The following is a 27,841-nucleotide window of genomic DNA, read 5'->3' as shown; positions in this document are numbered from 1 at the left end:
CCATAGATAAAGGGAATGGTATCTGTGTGTATATATCAAGACAGGAAAAGTGGTGCTGATTAATTAGAATGCATTGGAAAGGGTAGGACCTGGGCATGACGTAGATGGTACAGAATAAGGCATGGATACTGTCCTGGTTCCAGCTGGGATAGAGTTAATTTTCTTCCTAGTAGCAGGCATAGTGCTGTGGTTTGGATTTAGTAGGAGAAGAATGCTGATAACACACTGATGTTTTTAGCTGTTGCTAAGTACTGCTTATGCTAGTGAAGGACTTTTCAGCTTCCCATGCTCTGCCAGGTGCACAAGAAGCTGGGAGGGGGCACAGCCAGATTAGTTGATCCAAACTGACCAAAGGGCTATTCCATACCATATGATGTCACATTCAGTATATAAACTGGGGGGGGGGGGGGGGGGTTGGCCGGGGAGCAGCGATCGCTGCTCAGGAACTGTCTGGGTATTGGTTGGCGGGTGGTGAGCAATTGCATTGTGCATCACTTGCTTTGTATATTATTATTACTATTATATTGTTATGATTACTACTACTATTTTACTTTATTTTGTTTCAATTATTAAACTGTTCTTATCTCAACCCAGGAGTGTTTCTCACTCTTACTCTTCTGATTCTCTCCCCCATCTCATCGGGGCAGGGGGAGTGAGCGAGTGCCTGCATGGTGCTTAGTTGCTGGCTGGGGTTAAACCATGACACATTTCTAAAACAGCTCACACAATACTAAGAGTAAAGGTCCAGGAAATTTAGTGAAATCTGCCAGCAGATTTATCCCACTCATGATATTCACCGTAAGCTATAAGATACAGGGTCAGCCTGTTAATCACCAAATGAGGGCTCCGTGAATGCCACTGTACTCTTCTCACTCCACCCAAACAATTACATGGCTCATCAGGAGAATTAAAATGGAGAAAAATAGTAAGACTTAGAAGAAAAATAATGTTTCCATAAAACGCAGACTTATTGCATGATAGCTGGAGGCAACACCTTTGCACAAACAGCTGTAAATTAAAGCTGTCCTTTTACTAAGCTTCCAGAGATTGCTTACACCATGTGTGGCAATAGGAGAGCATATAGGAGACAGTTAATTTTCTTCTTTCTTCTTCACTTGCTCAAGTTGCCAAAAAGCTACTTGCCTTCTCTCAAAAGGGTGAAGAGAATAACTTCTTATTATCCCATACCACACTGCTACAGCTTAAGATGTGAACATTTTGCCACCTGCTTCCTAAACTAGGATTTTCTTTATTTCTAAGTAAAAGTGTAAGTACATCTTCAAATACACATCACCTGCAGGTGACAAGTGTTAGAGAACTTTAAATAACTACTTTTTTCTACCCTCTCCAGTAACCATTGATGAGCTCGCAATGTGCTGTCTCTGCTCATTTCAGCTATGAGGAGGCTATCCAGTGTTTAAGTTCTTCCATACGCTGCAGTATCTGGGTATAATAGAAATCCATGTTGGCTGCAAAATCAGTACACACAGGGGATTCCATGTCACCAAAGGTGCAGTACAATGCAGTTCCTCCAATGCTAAGGAAAACAGTTGCTATGCACAGCAGGATCAGCAAAATACAGGAGCCACCAGCTACTTCATCTGTAAATATAAGAGCAGAAAGGGTGAAAAAGGGTGATCTACAACGCAATACAAACACGTGTGAGAAAATGAGATAGGTTGTTACCACGAATGGGTCAGGGTCGGTAAACGCTATAATGCTTACCGTGTCAAAGTGACCATAATACATACCAGGAACTGTATGTTTCTCTACCCAGTCTTTTCAGAAACCTAAATAATTAAATAGCTTCATTTCTGCAACCTGTGTACCTGTCCTTACTGATATCACTTGTGGAGTCATTCCACACTGAAGCAAAATGCACTTCATTCTGAGAATGTCAGAGAACCAAAGCTTTCCTTCATGGAAATCGCTGAAATGAAACGAAAGTTTTGAAACTAAACCAGATGGAAACATTCTTGCTTCATTTGTACTGACACTGACTGTGTTACCACGAACTGTTTATGTTTACTCTCACATTTTGACTGTAAGGATAGAGACAAAACCTTCAGGGTAGGCTAATGTGAAGGGTTATTTTACATCCCAGTTATTCTGTGATAACTCTTTGTATGATTTTTTTATTCCAGAGTAAGAGCAATACAGAGGTTGCAGAGGTGCTGCTACATCCTCACAACCTTGCTTGACCTTGGTAACTGGTATGTGTGGACAACATCTGCATCTTCTGTCAGATTGAAGAGGCTCTAAGAAAATTTCTGAACTCCCTTCACTCTACATCGGGGAGAAGAAGCAGGGGAAAAGAAAAAAAGAAACATTCAAGCACTTTTTTTGTGTGTTTGAAATCAATAATAATAAACAGCTTCCCTTTTGAATCACTAAATCCCTGGGAAAAAAAAAAAAATCATAGAAGAAACTCTAATTGAGATTTTATTTAAAACAATTCTTTTAATATAATTTCAAGAAAAAGATTCAATAAGCTCCCTTTTGGGCAATGAATGGATTTTATTTTCAGTGTATGAGACACACCTAATGCACTTCTAAGTGCTAAAGACCTCCATTAATACCCTTTAGTGGCTGGCACACACAGTAGATATAGAAAGTACTATCATTAGTAACCAAAAGTATTTTTCTTAACATCTCTTTAGTTTGAATAATAGAGATCTTAAACTCCAAGAAAAGCATAACAAAATAATATATTGTACTTCTCTGAGGCTATTTAGCCCATCAAAGAGGCAGTAAGGTGTTTAGCCAAATTGAATGACAGCTAGCAAATATAAATATGGATGTATAATTATAAGGCAATGTTAAAATCTGACACCCTCCAGTCCCATGGTCGACTAGAAAGGGTTGGAAAGCTACCTGTCGACAAAGCACAACAGACTTGTTTCTTTTGCATCCCTCTTTACCTACATGGATTAGATTTAGGGAGAAAGCCTGCACCTCCCACCTCTAAGTTCTAAACATTAGAAAGGACATCCATTAGATGTCACTCGCAAATCACTCAGCCAGAGGAAAAACCCCGTGGCTTCAGTCTCAACCAAGCTTTAAAACAGAAGTGTACTTATTGTATCCTTCTGTAGCTTTGTTACCCAAACCTGGTATAGAATAATCTTCAATCAATCACCTTCACTTATTACTTGATTAAGTTTTAAAAAGCCAAGACAGTATGTGCAATGAACACCCACTTTGCTCTTGTGAACAAAAAGGTCAACATCATTTGCACGCCAAGAGTGCAACCCATGAATTAACAGCTTTAAATTACCTTGATCCAATGTGTCTTCCATTTCTTGGAATCGCACTCTTCTCTTTGTTTGCCTTTGCTGGTCTTGAGCAACTGTTTTTCCTTCCCCGTCATCTCTCTTCTTTAGTATAGACACCAATCCTTTCGCTGGGGCAATCTATCAGGAAAGACAGTGAAGGGTACAAGAGATGTGAGAAATCCAAGCATGAGATCTATTTAACAATGACTTTAAGGAGGAAATGAGCTAAACAGTTAAAAAAATGGTTTCCACTCTACTTTTCTTAAACATTGCAGCACTTGTGAAACCTCCTTCTTGAATATATCAATTCCTTAACATGCAGGACAGCTGCAGTATCATTCTGCTGACACTACTTGTCCTTAATTGCTGTCAAAGTTAAACACACGTACATTCACTGTTTGAATCATACTTTGTATTCACTGCAACAGTTCCTTTGTAAACTTACGTTACTAAATCACATGGGTTGGGGCAGTGGTGAGGAGGGTTTGCATCAAAACCACCATCATCAGAGGGCAAAAAGAAGTCAGTGACACACTGCTGCTGCCTCTCCAAAGATAATACCCTGCAGAGACTATCAAATACTTATTGTAAGATTAATTTTCCAGCATTGCAATTGGTTCCCCAGGGTGGACAACAAGCTACAGTGGGACCACAAAACTAAAAAGAGATAGCATCTGGGAAAAGAAAGCTTCAATGGTCTGGATAGATTCCAGCTCCACATCATAGTAAACTCTCTGGATACAGTGGTAGTTCAAAAATCGTTCCCTACAGGCTGGTCACCCAGACAGCTTGCACAAACAGTGATGCAGTCAGCAAGTCAATAAACCGTAACTTCTCTTTCCTTTACTATAGCATTTGGCTTAGCTGCAAGAGTATATGCTAAGCCATACTACGATGTTATGCCAGCCTGAGCAGTCTGTAATTTCGTAGTTATTGAAGACATGAAAGTAGGGGAAGTATCAGGAGAAAAATTCCTGGTGTCCTAGAAATAAACAGAAATTAAAGTAGGAAGCATATTTAGACATGCCCTTTTTTATCTTGAGTTCATCTCTACCTGAAAAAAAAGTCTTAGTCATCTCTTCATAAATATGAGTAGCAATTTTAGAACTTATTCTGTAGATCAGCAATAACATTTGTTAAATTGAAAAGTAATCTGTATACATTTGTGCTACAGGCAAGAAAACATACCATGTTTGCAACGGAGTTTGCAACTCATCTATGTAGGAGATGACCCTAAATGCCTATAATTTTCACAAAAACTCAGTGGGGAAAAAAGCAACTTTCCAGATAACACTGTGGTTGCAGACAACTGACTGCTTAACTCTCCCCCTAATCTAATCAAGTTAGAAGACTATGCATAAAAACTGATTTGCATTGCAATTATCAGAGCTGCAGAAAACCAGAAAACAAGTGACTTTGTAACTTACGCCCCTAAACTTGCTTCATGCTACGAGCTTATATAATGCATCGATGCACGCTGTAATCGGAGAGATGGTGCACTGAACACGGCGAAACGCAGATCCAGCAGGCACTGTACCAACTACAGCATTTGGCGCTTGCAACATTTTAACTGATAAATGTGGCAATTACATTTGCAGGTCTCTAGTCTGGCAGTATTTTATAGCCCTCAACTGGACAAATAACGTTGCCCTGAACAACTCGCAGAGTTGGTCACTGTGGGTATATGCCCACAGTCTACCAGTTTTTCCCAAAATCACAACTGAGAGGATAAAATTGATCTCTGCCACGCTTCCCCTTTTGATACTCACTTTCCCTTTTGATTATCTGCTCAAGAGCTTGAACAGATTATTTAATGAAACAATGCAACAAAACACTTACAAAGTAGTGAAAGTGTGGGGGTGGTGGAAAGAAATTGTTTAAGTCAACATACGAAGAACCACTGTTTGGCACAAATGAACCAGAAATAATAGCCTCCAAGTGTCTCATCACAACAGACAAGTGCACTGGGGTGAAGCTTCTGCTGGTAATGTTAAATTAGCCTTGTGGAACTGCCATGAAAATTTATCAGGCTGGCCAGAAAAATCAACACTTATGCTTCCTTGTTGTGACAAGGAAGGGGAATCATGTAGGAGTACATTAATTTGTCTTATTTATTTGGGAGGTCAGAGATGAAATGACGTCTTTTCAAAGAGTAGATTATTTTAATCTTCTGTGTACAGCATTGCTTTCATAAAGAGGATCAATGGCTCCTCCCACACCACCCACGCAGCAGGCTAGCTGTCACCTGGCATGCATGTTCACAAGTGGCTTGGACTGCATTTGGCAGGAACATCACCCAGGGCCGGCGGGGCATTGGTACCAGTCTGCCCTAGGAGTGGTGTGTGCTGGTCCATCCTGTAAGTAGTCATTTGCAACTGAGACACTTCATTTTGTCTGTTGGCTCTCGGTAGTTTTTCAATGACTGTGTCACAAGCTCTGTCTTCTCCAAGCTTAAAACCAGAGGGATATCTTTGACATGATTATGTGGAAACGCGTGTTTCACTGATTACAGTTACGTAAAAGGCTTGTGAAGGAAAGTCTTGCTACAGTGAGGTTCACTTACTTTCCCTGCCAGCCTACATGGCTATGTGTCGGGATTTACTTCTAAATGTATAAAGAACTAATTGACACAGCACAGGTTTCTCTATTCTGAGCATCTTCTTTTGCTTAAAAAGGGGGAGCAAGGGCTTTTGATTTTGCAATAAAATCAGTGTGGTTAGTGTTACTCTCCTGTCCCGACAAAAGCCATAGACTGTATTTTTAAGAACATCCCCTTTACATGATATGTAATTCATATCTAGAATATTTCATCTGCCTTTGAATTTCACAAGTCACATAATTAAGGGGTTTTTTTGTTCCGCAAAGGACAAAGCTATGCCTCCTAATCAGGATACAGTTTATTGTTAAAATGCAAACACAAACATATGGAATTCTGCATAAAGCAAAATCTACACCTTCTTTTCTACCATATTCTTAAGTAAAGCTCAAAAATATTTAATGCAAACATCACCACATTTTATTTTTCTTATTTTCAGTCATAAAAATGTCATTACTGTAAGTAAGATTATCATGTAAGAATAGGGTCTGTCTTGCTACAAATAAAATCTTGTTCAATTAAAACAACTGTAAATGTATTTTTCTGCCATACCTTTCATTTAGAAAGATTTCAAAGCAATATACAAACTGATTGTATTAGATCCATCTTCCATTAATTAAACATCCAAGGAGAGGGACTTAGCTGCCATGCAAGACTTGAAGTTTTCCATTCCAGCCTTTTGGAGGAATTTAAAAAGGCAGAATACATTATTTAAACTGGAAGTTAACAAGGGAACTGTGGATAATATGGTTGACCACAAGTCAAGCCTCTGCTTGACTTGAACCATAGGAGGAAAAATGTAGGTTTGGACTAGGCTGCACTGCAAACAGCTCTGTGTTACATAAAAGAGCTACATAAAGGACCCTATCAAAACATCAAACACTTTCTTAATTTTAAGGTGGATAATTAACAAAAGATGCTCTTGGAGCATCTCTGTAACTGAGCTTACTCACTCAGCTCTGTTGGCCTTCACAAAATCTTTTGACCGGAGCTTTTATTATTACTGTACAGGAACTGAAAATGTCGTACAGGTATGTAGTAGCATTTTGACCAACAGTCAAAAAGGAAAGCAGCAATGACTGTTGGTTAATTGAAACTTCGTTAAACATTTTAGCTTTTCTGTTTTTACCACTATGAATAACAAAGTGATTCTGCTTCACAGAAAACTTTTAAACTTTTTTGGATAAAGTTTAATATCCTGGCTGCAAAATAAGAAACAATAAACTCTCATTAAACTACCTGTCTCTGTTTAAAACAACATTTGCTAATAAAATATTAAAAAACCCTTCTTATATTATGCATATTTTCACCAAAGATGATATGTATATATATTTATAAACTTAGACAAAACTATGAAAATAAGTTAAACATATTAAACTTGACTATTGGAATAATTCATAGCATAAAGAAGTAAATAAAACCCCCAAAACCAGAGGCACTGCAAACTGGGATCTGGGAAGAAAAGTTCATTGTATGACGTATTTTGGTCTGAATGCAGAGAACTACTCAAGGAGGAGTTTTGTTTGTGTATTCTTCTGTGGGCTGTATTCCTTATTCTTGGCAAAGGCCTACAGTTTTATTTCTAGCAATACTCGATTTTTTTAAAGCAGTAATACATAACTTTACAACAAACTGACAAAAAGCAAGACTGCCCTGGGTTAAGCTATAAGCAGCAGACAAACCCCTTCGCTAATAAAGTACATTAGCTACATGAATAATTTGTCTTTGAAAAGGAACTAACTTAGCTGAATCACTATTCATACCACAGCATCAGACTCAAACCATTTTTCTGCTAATACACTTGCCATGCGTATTAGTACCGGGGCTCCTTTATACAGCAATAAATAACTCTGATGCTGTGTAAGCATTTCATATGGAAGCATAATTCTTGCAAACTCAAAACTACAGGACCCGAGCCATACAAAAGAACAGGGGATCTCAACAAGGCATTGTCTCCAGACCTAGTACAGGTAGGTGGAGACTTCATTTCTGCAATCAAATCAACTGCTAGTCAGTACACACTCAGTACTATTAAAAAGTCTTGGAGTACAAACAGTGCCAACCAAAAGCTGCTACCTTATGTTGTGGTAGAGAGTTTCACTATCATCGCTTTCTGAAAGAAATTTCAAATGATGATTTTCGAATAAGGAAAAACATTAAGATTTTACTCATTTCCCTAATCATCACTCAGATAAAAAGCTTATGTTATAAACTTTTCTTTCATATGGCAAAATACAACTTACATTATTGAGGTTACAATTTTTTTAACTGCTGGTGTGTCATGTCATTCTCACAGAAATGATAGCAAAGAGATCTAAGAAGAGGTTACACACTTCTGATACCTGTTGCTGCCAACTGCTGACTGTGCTTCAAAGCTCTTTGTTAGCTGTATGAATCTAGTTTCTATAAAATGACAATGATTTTCCATCATTTGCACATTGTCATGCACCATTTGTACTAGTGAAGAAATACCCAGTATAAGGGCCTGTACAATATGTAAAGTACTGTTTTAGTTTTGCAATTATTTAATAATTGCCAGAGTCAGAATTTAGTGGATTTTCAGTCTTGTAATTAGTTATTGTAAATGGTAGACTAAAAGCAAGTGACAAAAAGGATCTAGAGAACTACATGAGATGATTTTCTGATCTCAATATGTGGTCAAACAAAACTTCCTAACTGTAAATACATACACAAGTACTTACCCTTCCCCATTTTCAATAAATTAATTACACCTCCATTGAAGAATATTAATGAAATTTTGTCCTACCACATGATTTTTGTACCTAGGTTATTTCAGAATAATCTTTATTTCTGCCTTCCATTCTAACTTACTTGTGGCAATTTTGTAAATACTTACTCCATGACAAGTTTTATCACGGTCAAATTGATTTATGTTTTTTTGTTTGTTTGTTTGTTTTTTAACTGTCACACTGGCACATTTCATTTAATTAATTTAATTTCATTCATGTGGCTACCAATGCATTTTCTAGGTATTTCTTTCACAACTACTGTATGAAAACATTGTCACCTTATTAGATGGCCACAGCCTGAACAATGCAACTTCAAAGGCTTCAGGAGGACAAGAAAGGAAGAAATGCTATAGCTGGGTGCAAAGATCAGTCTGCTTATCAAAACATCACTGGAATCTTATTTTAGCACTAAAACAAAATCAGTGAAAGCAAGTTAACAGTGCTGCTTTCTCAGGGGTGCCAAACTCTCTGAATTCCTGGTGTCTTCCAAGGAAGCTGTAGGTGCTCAGAACTTCTGAAAAGCAACTCCTAGGGTAACAATAAGTGGTAAGATTAACTCGAAAACCAAAATATAAGTGTATAATGAAACAATACAAGCTGCTGTGCTGTCAGTAATTCGCCCTGCTGCACCTAGAAATTCCAGATATTGCAAAACAGTCCCAGATGCTGCATATTACAAATATTAATCAGTACTGAGATTAATCCTTCTTCTCCCCGATTTAAACTCCCTGCCTCACACACAACTGAGGCCTCTTGCTAAGAACGATTAAAAAAGAATCCTACCAGTGCCAGCTAACATTATGCCTTATATGGCCAGAAAAAGTACTATGGAAAGACTTAAGGTACTTTTTCCTCTCCAGAGACTCAACTGGCCATCAGAGTACTGGCAGTACTAGCATCAGGATAGCAAACTAGAAATGAAACTAGATTCCCTGTAAAGCATCATCAGCAGTCACTGGGCCAATCAATACAAGCATAATTTTTCTAACAGTATCAATATGCTGTTTCCTATCCCATCCTCTAAAATGCATGTGGCACTAACACAGCAATTTAAAAATAATTGCTGTAGGATTAGTTCAGGATTTTTCTACACGAAACAGAACAGTTCTCTCCTGTAGCTTAAAATGCTGAACTTTCAGTGGGGTCAAAAGAAATCTAATCCATAGGGATGATATTTAAATTACTCTTCTGTTATACAGGTATATGGGCTTAGCACAGACTGTCAACAAAATGCTTTTTTTCAAAACCATCCTCCAAGTGAACACAAGCCAATGCATTTAGTGCAAAAGTTTGATTACATGTATGAACACGTATGTGGGTTTCCACATCTGCATGTTGTCAAGAGCTTGTGTACAGCTTTGTGCACATGGCCCTCAGTCCTGGTATGTGGTAAGCTTCTGGACATCCCACAGAAAGACAAGGTGTTTTAGGGACAGGTCAGCATGAATGACCTCGCAAAGGAGACAAGAGGCTGTTTAGGTGGGGAGAAAAACCAAAATACTCTGTTTCCAGCTCTGGAGATTTTGCCAAACATGTAATAACATCAGCATGGATCCCCAGTATTTAGTTTCCTGCTTGGCTGCTGTCCCTGAGCGATCATGGGTTCTTGGTCTCTGCACCTTAGCTTCTGATCTGTAAAGAAGTACTGTTACTTTATTGCTAAGGGATGTTGTATTGTTAAATGCATTAAAAATAGAGATGAACTAAGAAGATACCTTTCTAGAAGTCTTCCCCCTCCAGCATCTGGAATCACTTAATTTCGCAATAATCTCATTTTTTCATTTAAAGAAAAAGCTTTTAAGGTCCCATGGTTGCAAATGCACCAAAACCAGAAGACAAATGAAGCGAAGATGTCATCATACACTCTCCAAAAAAGTCCCAAAGTAATAAATCTGTATTTTCAGAAGAGCAATTTAGTTTATGAAGCACTCATCCTTGTTGTGGCCTATCAGCAGAGCTTCAGAAAGGTGGGTTGAGGCTTATAAGTTCTTTCTTAGTTTTGGCTGAACAACAAAACTGCCTAAACGTGGCAAAATTAGAAGCCCATACATTCATCTGCACAGAGTTTATTACATATGTAATTCTCACCTATATGGAATAGGCACAGAAAAGCAAATTTTATTCTGTGAGTAGAAACGAACCACATGTTACATCATAGGCATTATGTAGATCTCTAACGTGAAATTGTGTTTTAACTTGAATTGTCAGGCCATCTCCTAACAGTCTCTGTGAGAATAAAAAAAAAGGTGTTCACACTCACATGTTAAAAATCAATCTAATTTTTAGAAACACAGAGCACTGATAGTGGAGGAGGTGGCAAACAGGCAAAAAGAAACTTTTTTCTGAATTAACTCAGAACAATTAAGTACAGCTTTATTTTCAGATTAAAAAGAGTGATATATGAAGGAATATTTAACATATTTTTGAAGTTGGCAATATCTAAAATATTTTAATTGAGATAAACATGGAAGATTTTATAGGATTCACAGTATTTACCTCAGCAATCTCTATCCTTCTTGCCAGTTCATCAAGAGAAGAAAAGCTGTCATCTAGTGATAAAGCTTCCAGTGAGTTGGAAGATGCTCGTTCAGGTGAAATATCTGGAACAGTGTCAAAGTCCTCTTGGTTTGCTAAGTTTGCAAATGATTCTTCAGTGTCTATTATGTTACCATTTAAAAATCTGAGAAATAAATCTTCTTGTTCTTCATTATTTACCTTCTCCTCCTGTCCTGCTGCTCTCTGTATTTCCTTGCATACTTGTAAATGGGCAGTACTCTCATCCTCAGACACTTTATTACATGCAGAGCATACATTTAATGCAGTTCTGTCCCACGAAGATTTTTCATCACCATCAGGCTGTTTCTGTTGCTCCTTTAAATCACTATTTCCAAGCTGGCCACTAGTAATTTCTGAAGAGCCAGCAGCATGTTTTGATCTGAGCAGACTTCTATCAGCTTGCACATCTTTATCAGTAGGCATATAATCAGCATCTGTTAAAACCAGAGCATCTACCATTGGCTCAAGAGGGAGTTTCACTCCAGGCTCCCCAGCTGTGCCTTCTATTTTTTCTGCATCCTTAGAGAGCTGTCTTTCTCTCAGCTGCAAACTGTTATCTTTACCGGCATTCCCAGATGATAAACAGCCCGAAGAAGGCCTGCCCACTGTCCCTGTGGACTGGGTGTGTGGCTCCAGTGTTGATTCAGCACTGCAGTGCTGCTCCTCCATGTGGTCCTTTCCTGCAGCTACCCAAAGGCTTGCTGCCTCTGTCTGTCTCTCAGTTTTATTTTCACCTGGAGGACTAGTGCTCTGCTGTTTATCTTCTTTCTTTGGTCCAACGCCAGGACAAGTTTCAGTACCTAAGTGCAACAGGAAAAACAGTTCCAGTGTTTTTAAATGATTCAAAGCCTCAGCCCAGGGGGGAAAGAGTATACTGTGATTTGATAACATTGTAACCTAATGCTTTAAAATGCACTCCCATAAAGGGCAGGTATTTTATGCTCCAGTCAGAATAAAAGTTTCTTTAGTAGTCTGAAAAGCTGACTCCTGACTCAGCAAAGTATTTGCACACATTCTTGCAGGCAAAGCACATGCTTCATTGCCCTCCTGAAAAGAGTTACTCCCATACTTCAAGTACAATATGTAAGTACGTACCTTTCTGAACAGCCACATTACTTCTAAAGCATATTTTATGTGAGTGCATCTCATGGAGGCCTGGAGTTCAGACAAATGCACTTAATTACAGAAAACTGTATTTTGATGCTAGTGTATCTATCACACAGGGAGATATCTGCATTTTCTTTAAAGCAGCTGAAATCATACTAATCTAATAAAAAATTCAAGTGGGTAACTACCTCCTTTGGTTAATGCTAAATTAAATATCCAATTATAATATTTTACATAACGGACTTCATAAAAGGATGTTGCTTTTTGGATATGTATGTTAGTTCACATATTAAAAAATGCAATTAGATGCAGCTTATTTCTGTATTCACATTTACAATACAAATGAAAATGGATTTTTCTTATCTTAAATTTCAGAGAGAAACAAAGGGAATTCTACATATCTTGTGAATTCACCTACTATTGGCATGCTCTGCTGATGAAGGAGTAGATGGTTAGCCAAAGCTGTCAATAAAATTATTAGACATTAGCCATTATGAGAAGCCCAAAGCCAAATCTCCCCTTTTAGGCTTAAGAGAGAAAGGGCGTGTTTAGAATTAGAATACCAAAGCAAGCTAGCTATGACAGAAACTGTCTTTTATTCCATACTTTAATAAAAACTAAGGTAAGGTTATGTTATAGTAGGACTACTGTTACAGTAATAGTAATAACCTCAAACAACAAATTAATACCTCTAGAAAACACTCATTTGCATTTTTTGTCATAGCAAAAGCAGAAAGGTCTTATGAACAGATTAATGAGGAGACCAAACAATGCTCTTATTAACTGTATAGGTTCTCACAAGAATTACTGGACATCTCTGCCAATCTTACCCTTCCTCACCTGCTAAAACCTCACTTAAAATCTAAGCAATTTCCTGAACTTCTTACATGAAACAGGGTCATGTTTCTTAGTCTTTAAAAAAATGTTTGCATTAATTCATTGTATTCATAGAATCATAGAATCATAGAATCGTTTAGGTTGGAAAAGACCTTTAAGGTCATCCAGTCCAACCATTAACCTACACTACCAAGTCCACTCTAAACCAATCAAGGGTAGACTAGACTAAACCATGTCCCAGAGTGCCACATCTACCCGTTTTTTGAGCACTTCCAGGGATGGTGACTCCACCACCTCTCTGGGCAGCCTGTTCCAATGCTTGACTACCCTTTCCGTGAAGAAATTTTTCCTAATTTCCTAAATTTCCTAAACCTCCCCTTGCGCAGCTTGAGCCCATTTCCTCTTGTCCTATCATTATCTACTTGGGAGAAGAGACCAACACCCGCCTCACTACAACCTCCTTTCAGGTAGTTGTAGAGAGCAATAAGGTCTCCCCTCAGCCTCCTCTTCTCCAGACTAAACAACCCCAGTTCCCTCAGCCACTCCTCAATAGAAATGGAACAGTTTCATTAAACTCTAAACTATTCCCATTTTAAAGGATAATGAAATACAAGATAGCATAGAACAGACCGGCTTACAAATTGAAAAAGAGAATATCCACCATCTCAAAATGCAGAAAAAAAATCACAACAACATTAACAGATGAAAAGGGTATGGGGAACCTAACTTCTGTAAAACACTGAAAGAAGAAATGGGCATGAGACAGGGACTTTCTGAAAATGAGACACAGATAAGTAGATAGCTCAAGGGATTTGTAACGGGATACCGAGCCCTTCACATATAGGTCATGAGTTCAAACACAGCCTGGATTATTGGTACAAGATTTTGTTACCATCTGTCAATTTTTCCTAGCAGATACATCCACATTACAACAGGCATCTTTGTTGGCAGCCTCAATTGCAACAAAGATTAAGTAACATTGGAAATTAAATCAAATTCTTTACCATGAAAGGTGGCCCTTGAGCTCAGGGCTCTGTTCCGAAGTAATACATGATCCTATGTATTGTAGGATCCTGTACGATCCATGACATACAGTAACTGAGATGTAACGACCATTGTTACATTCCACATCAAATTTTCAGCATCTTCCAATATTTTCTTTACACCTACTTCAAAACACCTGCTTTAGACAACCCATGCCCACTATAGAGTCAAGGCAAGTTAAGACAAGTACTCGAACACTTATTTAGAAAAGATGCTTTTTCCTACTAAGTTAAATGAAGACGTACCCACCAACGTGGCAATAATTTTTATCTGACTGTCAGAGATATAACAAAATGTCTACTGAAAATTTTCTAGCAACAAAGCACTTATGGTAATTTAAGAAATGTTTTTTTTCTTTCCCCAGAGTTACTTCAAAATTAACACTCACTTTGCTCATCACAGAAAACTGTAGCCACCACTTTTTTATCCTGTTAATCCAAGACAGCCTAGCAGAGAGAGTACTGACCTATGGCATTCTATCAGTGGAGAATTCACACTTATCCAGCTTTGTCCCTCTTCCCATTTAAAAACAAATCCCACATGAGCTAAAAGAAAACAGGGTATAAGCAGTTTCTCCCCACCTTGGAACAGGTCTATACGTACACACTGCAAACTTATGCTAAAGGTTTTATTAAATTCATCATTTTGTTAGAAAATGTTTCATGAAGCACATGAATTTTATTATCTGTAGTTAACACTAAGGCTATTAAGGCTTTCAGTCAGAAACTGAAGAAATTAATGCATATAAGATGTATAAAATTTCATCTTTTAATATACATACATAGCTTTAAGGGCCCAGTTCTCTCTGTTGATAGACTCAAAGAGAAAATCTGCCAGAAAGGAAAATGTAACAGAACAGGCTATTCACAACCCTTGCTCAGAAGGGCATTAAACTAATTTAGTGACTCTCCCAGGAATCTTGACTAGCCAACTTCTTATAAAGCTGTTTCCTAGTCACTGTATCCCCAGGAGAAAGGAATCATGAATTCTTAGGATCAACTGCCTACAGAGGCTCAAACTGTGTGCCCAAATGCCTGCAATAAGTCAGAGGAGTAACTTTTGCCTTAGATTAGTAAGGAAGTGTGATTTTACTTCAAAGATGCTACCATAGTACAGTGCAACAATCTCTACAATGCAATATATATCTCTCTCTGTGTATAAGCTAATACCTTCTTATTGATAACTGCTAGATGAATTCTTATTTTGGGCATATGAAAGACAGTCTTCAAACCACTTGAGAATTTCCTTTTCTTGTCTTACTATAAGTCAGAATTCTACTACCAACAGCTAGGTGAGTTAAGTAGTTCCCCCTGCAGATTGGCAGATAAATTTCTAAGAGAAGAAGAAAAAGTTTACACAGGTACTTCCCATTTTTGTTGATGTAAAGAAAAAAAAAAACACCCAAAAAGCAGAAGACAGACACTCTAAGTTTTCAGTGAGAAGGCTCACGCATTTAGGCTAATGCTGAACAGGTTAGTTTAAATACTAGGAACTGTATGGTTATTACAGTATAGGATTCTGCTGGGGTTCAGACAAAATCAAGAACCAGCTCCAAATGGCCATATTGCTGCTAGTCCTGAGCTGGATCACTCAGCCACAGCTCGAATATTTTTTGCACAGCACTGAGCAGTGTATACAAATTCAGAGTTATGGATCATCTTTGTCCAATTTCTGTTTTAGTTCATATCGATGCCTCTCCTACCCAAAGCCTTCTAACTGCAACAAAACCATTCAGCCTCATGCTGCTGACGCACTGACTCAGTGAAGGGCAGCAGTAGCTAGCTGACCAGGCACTGCCTTAACAGATCGAGACACCTGTCAGGATGCTTCCTCAAGAACGTGCTAATTTGTGAAAAGCATCTTTTGCAAATTTGAAGCATTTAATTTTGAGTTAGGCTTGAAATATTCATATCTTTGTATTGAAAAAGTACTCAGAACTGCTGGAAAATTCTCAGCAGAACTGCTTTCTGTTGAATGACATAGCTTTATTAATTTACAAACATTTCACAGGAACCCAAAGATTTTGATGGCATTTTGACAAAAGTTACATTAAGAGAAAGGCACAAAAAAAAAAATCCATTTACACCATTAATTACTTCTGCATTAAGTTTAATATGTCTAGATGTTGTACTACAGTATTTTGACATAGACATAAAATGCTCCTTAATTCAGAAGTTTCAAACATTCGGAAATACCGCTCTCCAGAAAGCTTTTGTTCCCACTTGGAATAAAAACAATGGAAAAATCGCAAGTGCCTAATTTTTTTCCACGGGAATTTCCAACCATAGAAACATAAAAAGCATCGGGTTCTTTTGATCTGCTTTCTGAGCTGTAGAACATGTTTGTTTCATGTTTTCAGTGTTTTGTGTTTAGTCAAGTTACAAGAACAAAGACAGAGAAAAGGCAGTATAGGGGTCATAGTAAAAGAGGATGAAGATGAGGAGGATCCACACATGTAGAGAACTGTGACTCTCTTTGTTAATCTTTGTTAATTCCTGGTGCTCCTGAACATCCTGGCTGATACACACTTGTAGGAGAATTTAGGTTGAAAGGGACCTCTTGAGGTCGCTTAGGCCAACCCTCATCTTGTGAGAAATTCCAGCTGGTTTTGAGAAAGGTACTCAGTTTAGGCCAATTTTGGCAACTGGAAAGTGGCAAAATAAGAAACATTTTGCTCAAAAAGAGGAGAGATAAAGCACAGTCTGGTAGCCTACCAATGCTCTTTTCCCCTCTGTCTCCATTTTAACAATTCGTTAATCTGCAAATGTTTTGTAACAACCCAGTAATTCTAACAAATTAAACAAAACAGCCACTGCCCCAAGGCAGGAGGAGGAAAATGAAGCTGACAAAAGTGTGTACTGAAAAAAATTAACTGAAGTCTGTTCTTCTCTTCAAGACCACCCAAAAGCTTCCTGATTTTCTGTGCTGTTAGAGAAAAATGTGTCTCAAAATCAGTATATCGCATGTAATTTAAAATAGTTACTGTTAACTATACTGAATTGCCACAACTCAGAATATTTGTCATCAGATTGTTTACTTTATATTTTATACATACAAATTATGTATCTTATCTCTAGGTTTACACAATTTTGTAGCTTATGTAGGCTGCTATAAATGTATGCACATTTAAAAGACTTTTTTTGATGGAGGCTAGAATTACTTTAATTACAATTCTGAATATCAATGACTAATTAAAATTGCATAGTACGTCCATTGTGCAGTTATGAAAAAAATGAAAATTTGCACAAATGGATGAATCTGTGGGAATCCAACAAATGGTGCAGCTTCAAATGAAATAGCTTCATAGTGTTTATAGGAATATGTCATTACAGTATAATATTAAAACAAACGTATGCACATGTACATACACACACACATACCTGATTTAAAAGCAGCAGCTTCTCTTTCCTTTAAATTTTTTGATTCCATTAACTGAAGCGAACAACCGCTTTGCCATGTATTTCCTGCAGCTACTAGCTGTAAAATATGATAGTATTTCCTGTAATTTTTGGAATTAAACAGGATCACCGACTTTTTGAGACATCCAAACTTCAAACAGTTTCTATACCAAACTGGAAAGATTATATCTAATAATATTAAAAATATATTTATTAGCAATCTTTGACAAAGCAGAATTCAGCTTACCTTATTTTTGTATGCCTGTGGCCTGCAGCAATAAAGAAAAAAAGAATAAATTAAACAACTTAGTAACAACATTCTTCATAACAAATGTCATTGGAATCTCACAAGCCTTTGCTCTGCTCTAATATTAGCACGGAACTTTTCTTACATTGAAACAGTGTCAGCATGCTAGCATACTTTCAAGCACAGATCTGTACCATATGTGAATATCATCAGAAGACCAATTAGCCCAAACATTGCTCCACCTAATTGAGAAAGCAGTCAAAAGAAAATTTACTGCAATGTATCAAGTGGTCTAAATTCCTGTAAAACTTTATGCTCAGAAGGAACTCTACCAACTTTAAAAATCATGTAAGGACTCACTATCTACTAGTATTAAACATACCGATCACTATAACAGAGATTGAAGAATGGGAAAAACCCACAAAACATAGTTCCGTCTCCACAGACTGTTTACACTGGGACACGTTTTCTGGGTACTGTAAGATACAGCAGCTCCCACTGATTCCACTGGGATTCACAGGTGAGTCACAGCACTGCTAACAGTCAGTGTGGACTTTGCAAACTGTGTAGAGATTCATGTGTTTTATCATGCACAATCTGTCTTGCAGCCTTTTGTACAGCCAGGAAGATAAAAAGATAAAATGTTGAGCATTTTGTTCAAAGCTACTAAAAAAAAAAAAAAAGTAGGAGACACAAGAGGGAAAAGTACTGATGTTCATACTCTCTAACAAAAAGTTTTAAAAGTTGCATTGACTTTTAAATTTTACCATTTAAACTTCAAATAAGGGACACTCAAAACTATCTTTAAGAACAAACATGTCCAGTATGTAGCTGTAGACCTTGAGTATCAGAAAAAGTTACATTACTTTCAATTACAAAAGCAAAATGCTGACATTGTCCTCAGACCTGCATGTTATTCATTAAAAATTAAAGTACAATTTTAATTACAAAATAAATTGAAATTAAAGCTCAGGGGAAAAAAAAATGAAACAATAAAAGCAAATAGGCTTTTGCCTAGAGAGTTTGGGAGATTAGTAATATTAAATACAGAGAACTAATCTTGGCAAATAAACACAAGCCTTAATTTTTATCAAATTGCAGGGTTTCTCAGAACTGGGAATGATGTTACATAACTGAAATTTTATATTTTGAAGTAAGGCTGCACAGAAGAATTAGGAGAAAGCAGAGTTATTCTCAACAAGGTGACAATTGAGGTGGCAACAGGGAGGTGCTGCTAGTTGCAGCATATAGATCACAGTAGACTTGAATCTTAATCTTTCCGCGGGCTTGCAAGGTCTTGTGCAAGAAAATGTAGGCTGAGGAAGCCTACAGGCACTCAGAATGCAATCTCTGAGTAGCAGCAGGCTGTGGATGTAAACATGCAGCTACGGTGCTTGCTAGCGCTGCCTCCTCCTCCTGTGGAAACACAGGAGTACGCTGTCCAGGCGCTCCCTCCCAAATGCATTCAGGCTACAAATAAACAATCCCTGGCAGTCAGCCAGGGTGTTTTCAAACTTCTGTACAGTCACCCAGAAAAAAATGCGGAAACCAAATCATACTCTCTATGAACACAGGAGCATTTTGGCTTTTGTTACATCCAGACTGACTAAGCCAATGCAAACATATTTGAAAAAGTTCTCTCTCCCCATCTGATTGAGAGCATCTCCCCTGTCACAGGTTGGTCTTTTCATGGCCTTTGAATGTGGTTAGTTTCCTTATTGTCATTGGCTGATCATTTTTCAGTGGCAGCTGGCATACTTTTTTTTCCATCTGTCCCTTAAACTCAATGTCTAGTAGGTAGGGCGTTCACCCATGAAATAACAGATCCTCTCCTTCCTGATGGGTACAATCCCGTATGTGTTACTACCCAGAAGAGCACCTAGGCACTGTGCAGAAGTTTGTGATGCTGTGATACACTGATTCAGGAGGCCGATGAATCGGGCAAAGCAGGTACAAACTAAGATTTCACAGCTTTTCAGAATGCTGCTACACTAGGGAGCTACAGAATCACTGCTTCATAATGTTTATGCAACCTATATGAAATCAACAGAAGATAACAGGAATGACTTAAACCATTAGGGAATTGTCCTAAAATGTGGAAAATTTGGGAATAAAATCCTATAGGGTAGATGTGAGTGCTGGAGTCTGAGATGCCGGGCAATTGCGTTTTAAAACAATGATTAAAACAATAGGTGTTAGACACAAGCACCATCATCAGTTCTACAGTCTCTCTCTTCCTAAATTAACACTACTCAGTTTTTACTTTGGCTGAAAATACTAAAACTCAAAACTCCATTTCTGGCAAACTAATGAGTTGCTGAAAACAGTTCAGATCTACTCCCTGTACATTCCTCAAACCATATTAAAACATTGTGAAAATCAATGGCAATGGAAACATTTTAGTGACATATCAAAAAGAACCACCACTTTATAACCAAATTCACTGAAGTCAGCGGGATGCAACTTTTATTTTGACATTGACTATTTTAAAACACCTATACTGGCAAGTAGACAACAGCTGCACTAACACATTAGTACTGGAAAATAATATTTTCTTATACTTACTGTTGATGCGAAGAGCAAACTCTTGTAAGCTTTTCCAGCTCTTCACCGCTCAGTTCTTCAGCGGAATTCCTCAGTGTTCTAACTGGACTAGGAACTGCTGTTTTCCATTTTCTTTCTAAATTAAATCAAAATAATTTTTACCCGAAGTATTACAAAAGTAGTATTTGCTTAACATAAAACATATACATGAAACTAATTAATGGAGAAATATTGACAACTCTTCTGTGTATGCTCTACAATCTTGTTTCAGACTATGCAAAAAAGCATTGTATTTTTTCACAACACACTTTATTTTCATCACATCAGATTCACCAACTCTAAACCAAAAATAAGCTCAAAACAACTGGGGATCAAAGTCTCAATTAATAGAATAAAAAGCGAAAAACTATTTGCATATGTTCATGAAATGTGTGAGAAGAAATCTAAAGCAGGAATACTTTTCCCATAGCAAGCTCAGAGAAATTTTGATATAAATGCTGCTTTTGCTATGTAACACTTTTAATCTGGCAAAATGTATACTATTTAGAAATACAAAACAAATTAACTCTTTCTTCTACCATATTAGTTTAGCCTGTACTCACCCCACTGCTCCTGTATGGGAGAAAGATTTGCAAGCAGCTGCTCATGATACAGTCGTTCAAGCTGAATGAACTTTATTGCCTTCTCATCTGAATGGAAGGTTAAAGAAAAATGCACACATATATGGACACGTTATGATTTATTTACATTTGGCATCATACTTGAAAAGACAATCATTATGTACCTGAAATTTGACATAATTGAATCAAAATAATGGCTAGCATCCAGATTTCTGTGCAAGGAAGAAATAATAGCAGACATGAAAACAGCAAGAAGTAAAATAAGTTGAGAAGAGTTCCAAAAATGAAAATCCTATTCTCTTCAGCAGTCACCTCTTCCCACATGCCTTAAGTCCAACAAAAGTTTTTCTAGGAAAGAAATGAGTAAAACGTTATTATGCTGACAACTCTTACCAGAAAATGAAATCTCTGGGGAACAAAAAGCAAAACAATTGTACAAATACTAGCATGTTTCTCTCAAAAAATACAATTATATGCCAATAACCATAACTAACTGAAAATATGGCTCCTTTCTACTGACCAGCTGGAGGCAGTATTTAAAAAATTTCCCCAACCCAAACTTTCGAAAAATACCCTCCTCCTTTTCAACCATTGTACACAACACTGTTGGACAGCTGAGTTCATCTTTTGCCTTCTTTCTGACGATTCTGCCTACTTTTCTTCTATACGAAGAACGCTTTCCCCTCCCTTAGGGTTATCAATATATTCAGAAAGGTATACTGATAGTTATATATTTTGTAATAGTTGGGATAATTCTAGTTCCATCAAGCCCGAGTTGTTAGTTGTTCTGTTTAAAGCCATGTTTTGCCAGCTATTTGAAATTTAATTCTACAGTACAATGAGGACAGAAGTACAATGAATGAGGTTCTTAGTAATATAGAAAAAATATTTTTCATTATTCATGTTAATTAAAATACTGGAGTAATTATTACAAAAACACAATCATTATTCTTGTTAGCCTCATGCAACATGTACATAGCATGGCTTATGAACAATATTAATGGAAAGAATATTCCCCGCCTTCAAGAAATCTGTTATTAGAAACAGAATTACAGATCAGAGAGATAGCCTTACATTGCCTCACAGCAACAAACCCTGAATTATTTTTATTATGGCATTCTACAGTGGATGAATTAAAATGCCTGTCATGGATAATTAATACAGTGCAACACGATCAAGTTCTTTATTAACCTCAGGAAACTCATGGTTGCAAGTACAGAGGAGATATCCTTCATAAATATGTATTATATAGTGGTGTTGAATTCCACACATCAGGTGTACATTGCATTAAAAATACTTCCTTTGATCAGCTTTAAATACAGTGCCCTTTGATTAAAGCAACTTCTATGAAAGAGAAAGTGTCTTTCTATCATACTGTTGAATGCATTTAAATTTACTGTATTTCCCCCTGCAGAGCCATAATTTACTACAGAATTTTTCCATGCTTTTAAATTGTGCTGTGTGTTTTGGATTTTCTGATGGATGTTGTTGAATTAGGATGACCAAGACAGAAGTACAGTCTTCTAAGACAGTGATGGATATTTTATTTTATATATTGCTTTCATAATATTGTGACAATTATTTCTTGGGTTTTGTACTACAGGCTAATATATTTTGGCTAGGATTCAAGGATACCTTTCCAGGTTTCTTATGCTTTGTTATTTAACCATTACAATTGCCTATTTGCTGTATTTTGTTTGTAACAAATTACATAATAAAGAAATAATCTGTATGCACGGATTCTGTAATTTATGACGCACCTTAGTGAATCACATATACCTTAAGGGCTTACCACTCTTGCCTCCTCTTTTTATTGTCTGATCATTTTCCCTTAAAAGCAAACAGAGGAAAACCCAGTCCACCTTTTCTAAAAATATAATTTCACTTTAAGGTTTAATAGGATTATTCTCTCCCACAATTACTGAAATATATCCAAGTAATTAGCAGCAGTTCAACTATTATAACTTTTTGACCAAACTTATTTGTATTATCTAGGAACAAATCAAAATAAACTGGACCACTGAGCTAGTTATTCCCAGAAGCAATTACCCATATTTTCCTACAACCATTTCTGAAACTACCTTGATACGATTTTGACTAATTAGCATTTGCCAAACAACATGTGCCTATTGTTTGCAGGTTGCTGATCTCCCTTAGCTCAGCGTGTTTGGTATTTTTATTCTAATCTAGACACTTGTAGTACATGTTCTAATCAACTGTTAACTTTGTTCTTATTGTAACAGTCCCCTATTTGATACAATAGAACACATACCCTATCTAGATTGGATATATTCCCAGTTACTAATACTTAGAACAGAACTTATCCTATAAAAACAGAAATTATTTGAAAATATTTTCTTACTTCCTTGTTTGTGCACAACTATTAATGATTGTATCAGTACAGCTTTTGGAAGTGGATTTGTTACTTAACTCATATTCCAGCTGTCTGATTAAGAAGGACTTGCTAACATATTGTATATTCACTCATGGGTAAATTATGGCTGTTCACTTCTTTTTAATCCTGACCCACAGCCTGTGAGCCAACAGTAAAGCATTTGTCTTATGTTTTACCATGCCAAATTATTTTAATATTGTGTAACAATTTCTACAAGTAAAAGGATACATTCCTCCTCTTGAAAATAGGTCTCAGCTATCTGCAAAAGTAAAAAAAGAAAAATTAGGATTCTGTAATTTTCATGACAGTGGTAAGGATATAATATGAACTTTTAATCATAGTTTTAAACATCTGTTTTGCAGGTTCATATTTAGTTTGGGTAAAATATAAAGGTTCAGACTAAATACTTGTATTCTTATTCTAGGAAAGATGTTTAAAAAGAATATCAGACAACAAAGAAACGTTAATTCCTCTCACACAAATGGATTTGCACAAATGTTAGTTGGGTTTTATCTTGTTACAACAAAAGTTATTTCAGAAACTTTTTTAATGATCATACCAGAAAGTTTTAAAATGTCCTCGAACAGAAGTACTGTGTTTACTGATATGAGTTGAAGAGTTTGAATTTGGTTACTGACCACTGTTTCCCTATATTTGACCACATTAAGATCATTGCTGAGCTCTCCCAAGCGTTACAGTGCAATGTGATAAAATGGAAAAATGGATGTTTCCTGACAGATGAGAAAAGAACAATCTTTGCATAAAAGGCACTAAAAATACCACCTATCACAGCATCAAGACTTGTTGTATTAGATGGATGTTAATACAGATATATCAAAACAAAGAAATACCAGGGAGTTGACCTGAGAAATAAGCAAACTTTCCCTGTTAAACTTAGAGCTCAAAGTGCTAAAAAGGTTTAATATAGAGAACAAAAATCATTCCAAGGCAGTTACTGAGGACTAGGAAAATCAAACATAAGATGGACTACATATAAAGTACTTGAACACCTAGGTCAATCTCCAGCACTTCTAGCTTAACAAAATGTGTAAGCTGACATTAAATACTGCTGTAACAGCTGCCATCTTAGCCAATGGCTAGGAATTGAACAAGGGATCTCTACGCCTAAGCATTCAACATGTCTAGCTGCAACATCTTAAAAACCAACTTCACTCCGGCTGGGTAATTTTAAAACACCTATCTTTAACAGATCACTGCAAAAAGGAACAGTAAATATACACTCACCGAGGGTTTATACACTGAGAAGCTGGGTATAAATCAACATGGGCATGCAAATGTAAGAGAAAATTATGTTCCAGTATACCAAGTTATTGCTGTATCAAAGCTAGATATTTCAATTGCAGACTACTGAAATAGATTTACTATCCTCTTCCTAATGATGCTTTTGCTTTCAATCAGCTATTTCAAAGCCAAGATTACAAGCATGGAAGTGGCAGAACTTCCAGAAGAAAAGTCAAGATGCCAGTTAGAAAAAATACATCTGTTAATCAAATAAAGGTATGATTTTTTCAGTTGGTTTGTTTTTTGTTGTTCCCCCCCATGCCCCAGAACTGGCATAAAGGATTATTTCTTGGACTAAAAGGGCAAAGACACCATTGCACTAAAGTCCATGCAACCAGCTCAGAGAAAGCAAGTATCCAAAGACAGTCAGAAAATGAGCATGTTTCTAATCAGAATCAAAATTTCACTTTGAGTTGTTGGTGGGGAGTATTATAGAAAAGATAGAGCTGATACCTGGAAAGGAAAAGGTGTAACACTGTATAGAAAAAGCTAATGTGGTAACTGAAACATTTTTCTTCCAATTCGTCCCTGTAGACAAATAGTCTTTGAGATCTGCAACAACAACAACTTATTTGTGCCTGCTAGAAAACTGGGCAGGCATTCCTAGAAAGCCTTTGTTTGTAAATGCAATGACATATAAAAAATATAAACCTCTGAAGTAAAAATATTGTGTTCCACAGAACTCTACAGTATCAGTGACCCTTACAACCATTAACTAATCAGTCTTCAGGGACAGTGAATGTTGGCAGTCTTCCTATTTGCCATGCATGGTGTGGCAAGGGCCATGCTTGCAAAACATGTCCAGTAATTGCAGGTACCCTGAGATACCTGAACATTCAGGTTGAGACACGTCATAGCTGATACTCCAATGACTTCTGTGGGAGCACACAAACATTCAGTCTCAAAATCTTTGGGGCATATCAATGTAGACACTCATAATTTGAAGAGCTTAAGAAGTGGGCACTTCTGTAAAAGTCTAAAGATGACTGCTCAAAAAAGACAGCAACTTGTTAGAGGAGTATAGATTACAAATTGCATATTCTTGGCTCTCAGCTTTATTACTGTTATGATCCGATTTTGATGAGAGGAGGGTCCCCTTGCGTTCTAACCGGCCTCAGATGAGTCTGGGGGGCTAGGGGCGGCTAGACCGACCTCTCATTTCAGGTTCGATCCCTTCGAGCGAGATTAAGACACAAACGAGGTCAGATGTCCTAAGTGCACCCATTCATTAACCACTCAGAGAAGACAGAAAAATAGCGACAGAGAAGGAAGGAAAACAAGAGAGGAAAATTAAGCAAGAGCTTGGGATAGGAAAGCGCAAACAGTCACCACCATGGATCCGTGGCATCCTGAGGATCCGTGCTTCTGGGGCCTTCAGTGGTGGGTGAATCACACCAAGGTCTTCGGTGGCGGGTGATCACACGGGGGTCTGGGGTGGGGGTCTTTTCTAGGCTGCGTGCCTGAGGCAACAACTTCACGCTTGCGCAGAACTCCCTCGCATCCTGCTTGCCCAGGGCGACGGCACGTAGCCCGCGTCTCTGAGCCCCGCTACGCCTGGGGTCTTCATGCACCAATCGCGTGCACGCGCCCACAACCAACCGTCTGCTCCGAGCAGGCTCTTACCACGGCCTCGCCGCTGTCCTTGCTGCTGCGTGAGCGGGCGACACCCCGCACACTTTCCTGCAAGGTCCTGCCAGCTTCATGTGGGCAAGCTTTGAGACAAATGTCCAGCCATTTTGTCCCTCACACCACCCCGTGGCTCAAAGGTTGCTTCTTCAGGATCCATGGATGGTTACGAAAAAGAGTAGCTGTTTAGAAAAGGTCAGAAAAGAGCATCTAGACAATTTGCAAAGGGGCAGTTACAAATTGAATTATACATGGCAAAAATAATAACATTGATAAACCACATAACAGGTAGAACAAAAAACGTTTAACCCACGGGCTGCCCAGGAGCCATGAGAACACTTCTAGGTTCCAGCCTTCCCACATTCGGACAGGGACGTGGGCTAACTTCTGTATTTCAGATGTGATCTGTTTCACAACTTTTCCATTGTCATCAATTTTTAAGCAACAGTTAGAATCATTAAGTTTGCCACAAACACCTCCTTCTTCAGCCAGTAGGTAGTCGAGAACCATGTGATGTTGAAAAATTGCCATACGCATTTTGGTAGCTCGGTTAAATTATAAATGGGTTCTCGAGCACCACTGATCAGCTCATTGGGGTTCCATGTTGCAGGTCCATAACGTTGTATGATACGTTGAGGGGTCCAGTTGTCTTTCCCCCACAACTGGCTGCTTCCGCTAGTTCAAGTGGTGTCAATAGATCGTTTTTCCTTAATTAAATCTTCATATACTTTAACACCTAAATGGTTACCGTTTGTTTCTGGAAGTAAGAAAAATAACGGGCGGATCACCCCAACATAACATACTCCTGACCAGTTTGCAGGTAGCGATTTGTATGCGTGGTGTCCACAAATCCAATAGTGTCCCTTTAGGGCAACGCAACCATTTGAGAAAGGGCCTCTCCAATGTTCCTCGCCTGGCGACAGGTCAAAATACGGAGTAGGTTCCAAACCAAAAGGATCCCTATTAGCACAACAATACAACTTTTCCTTTGTAGTGTTCACACAACAAGCTAATAAATCTCCGCAGAGGTATTCCCAAATTGTTTTCCAAAGAGACCAATTTATTTGATAACAATATTTGCAGTTATAAGCTCCTGCTTTCTGCTCCCAAGTACAATTGTGGCCTACAAGATTACACCGAGTTCTGTTAGGTATAAGAGTCCAAAATCTGGAAAACCAACCTAAGTGTCCTGTGTCATTGTTTACCCAGGCATAATATGAAGTAGCTTGATCCACAGATATATTTGGATATACCCATTCACAGGTACTATTTCCCACAAAGGTTTCCCACAAAGGAGCCATTTTTTTGCACTCTAGCTAAACAATATTTGCCCTTTTCTGGAAAGTGTATGTGCCAGGGTGGGTTGTTTGGGTTCTCCCAGGTTTTGCCTTTCTTCACCTCAGTAAAACTACTCACCAACCATTTCAGTGATACTGACGTGGCTACCCAAGGCCAGCTTGCCAGACCAAAGGGTCCTCCACATGCCCAAGAGCTTGTAAGATTAAATGATTCAGCCACTTGTTGACCTAACATTATAAACTCAT

General features: G+C 37.8%; 1 protein-coding gene across 1 annotated transcript in view; it reads right to left on the bottom strand.

Moving 5' to 3' along the window:
* Positions 1–556: 556 nt before the first annotated feature.
* The window catches only part of CNST (consortin, connexin sorting protein), a 53,878-nt gene continuing 26,593 nt past the window's right edge, over positions 557–27,841 (bottom strand). The window contains exons 7-14 of the mRNA XM_075707596.1: positions 23,598–23,628; positions 20,957–21,043; positions 20,376–20,490; positions 17,811–17,832; positions 17,546–17,642; positions 11,118–11,977; positions 3,278–3,413; positions 557–1,601 (exon numbers count right to left, since the gene is read on the bottom strand). Coding sequence (XP_075563711.1) covers positions 1,396–1,601; positions 3,278–3,413; positions 11,118–11,977; positions 17,546–17,642; positions 17,811–17,832; positions 20,376–20,490; positions 20,957–21,043; positions 23,598–23,628 — 1,554 coding nt within the window. The 3' untranslated portion in view covers positions 557–1,395. The remainder of the gene's footprint in view (positions 1,602–3,277; positions 3,414–11,117; positions 11,978–17,545; positions 17,643–17,810; positions 17,833–20,375; positions 20,491–20,956; positions 21,044–23,597; positions 23,629–27,841) is intronic.

This window comes from Pelecanus crispus, chromosome 3 (genome assembly GCF_030463565.1).
Source record: "Pelecanus crispus isolate bPelCri1 chromosome 3, bPelCri1.pri, whole genome shotgun sequence".
NCBI classification, from domain to species: domain Eukaryota; kingdom Metazoa; phylum Chordata; class Aves; order Pelecaniformes; family Pelecanidae; genus Pelecanus; species Pelecanus crispus.
The sequence above is the reverse complement of the archived record's forward strand: the minus strand, read 5'-3'. Positions and strand labels throughout refer to the sequence as shown.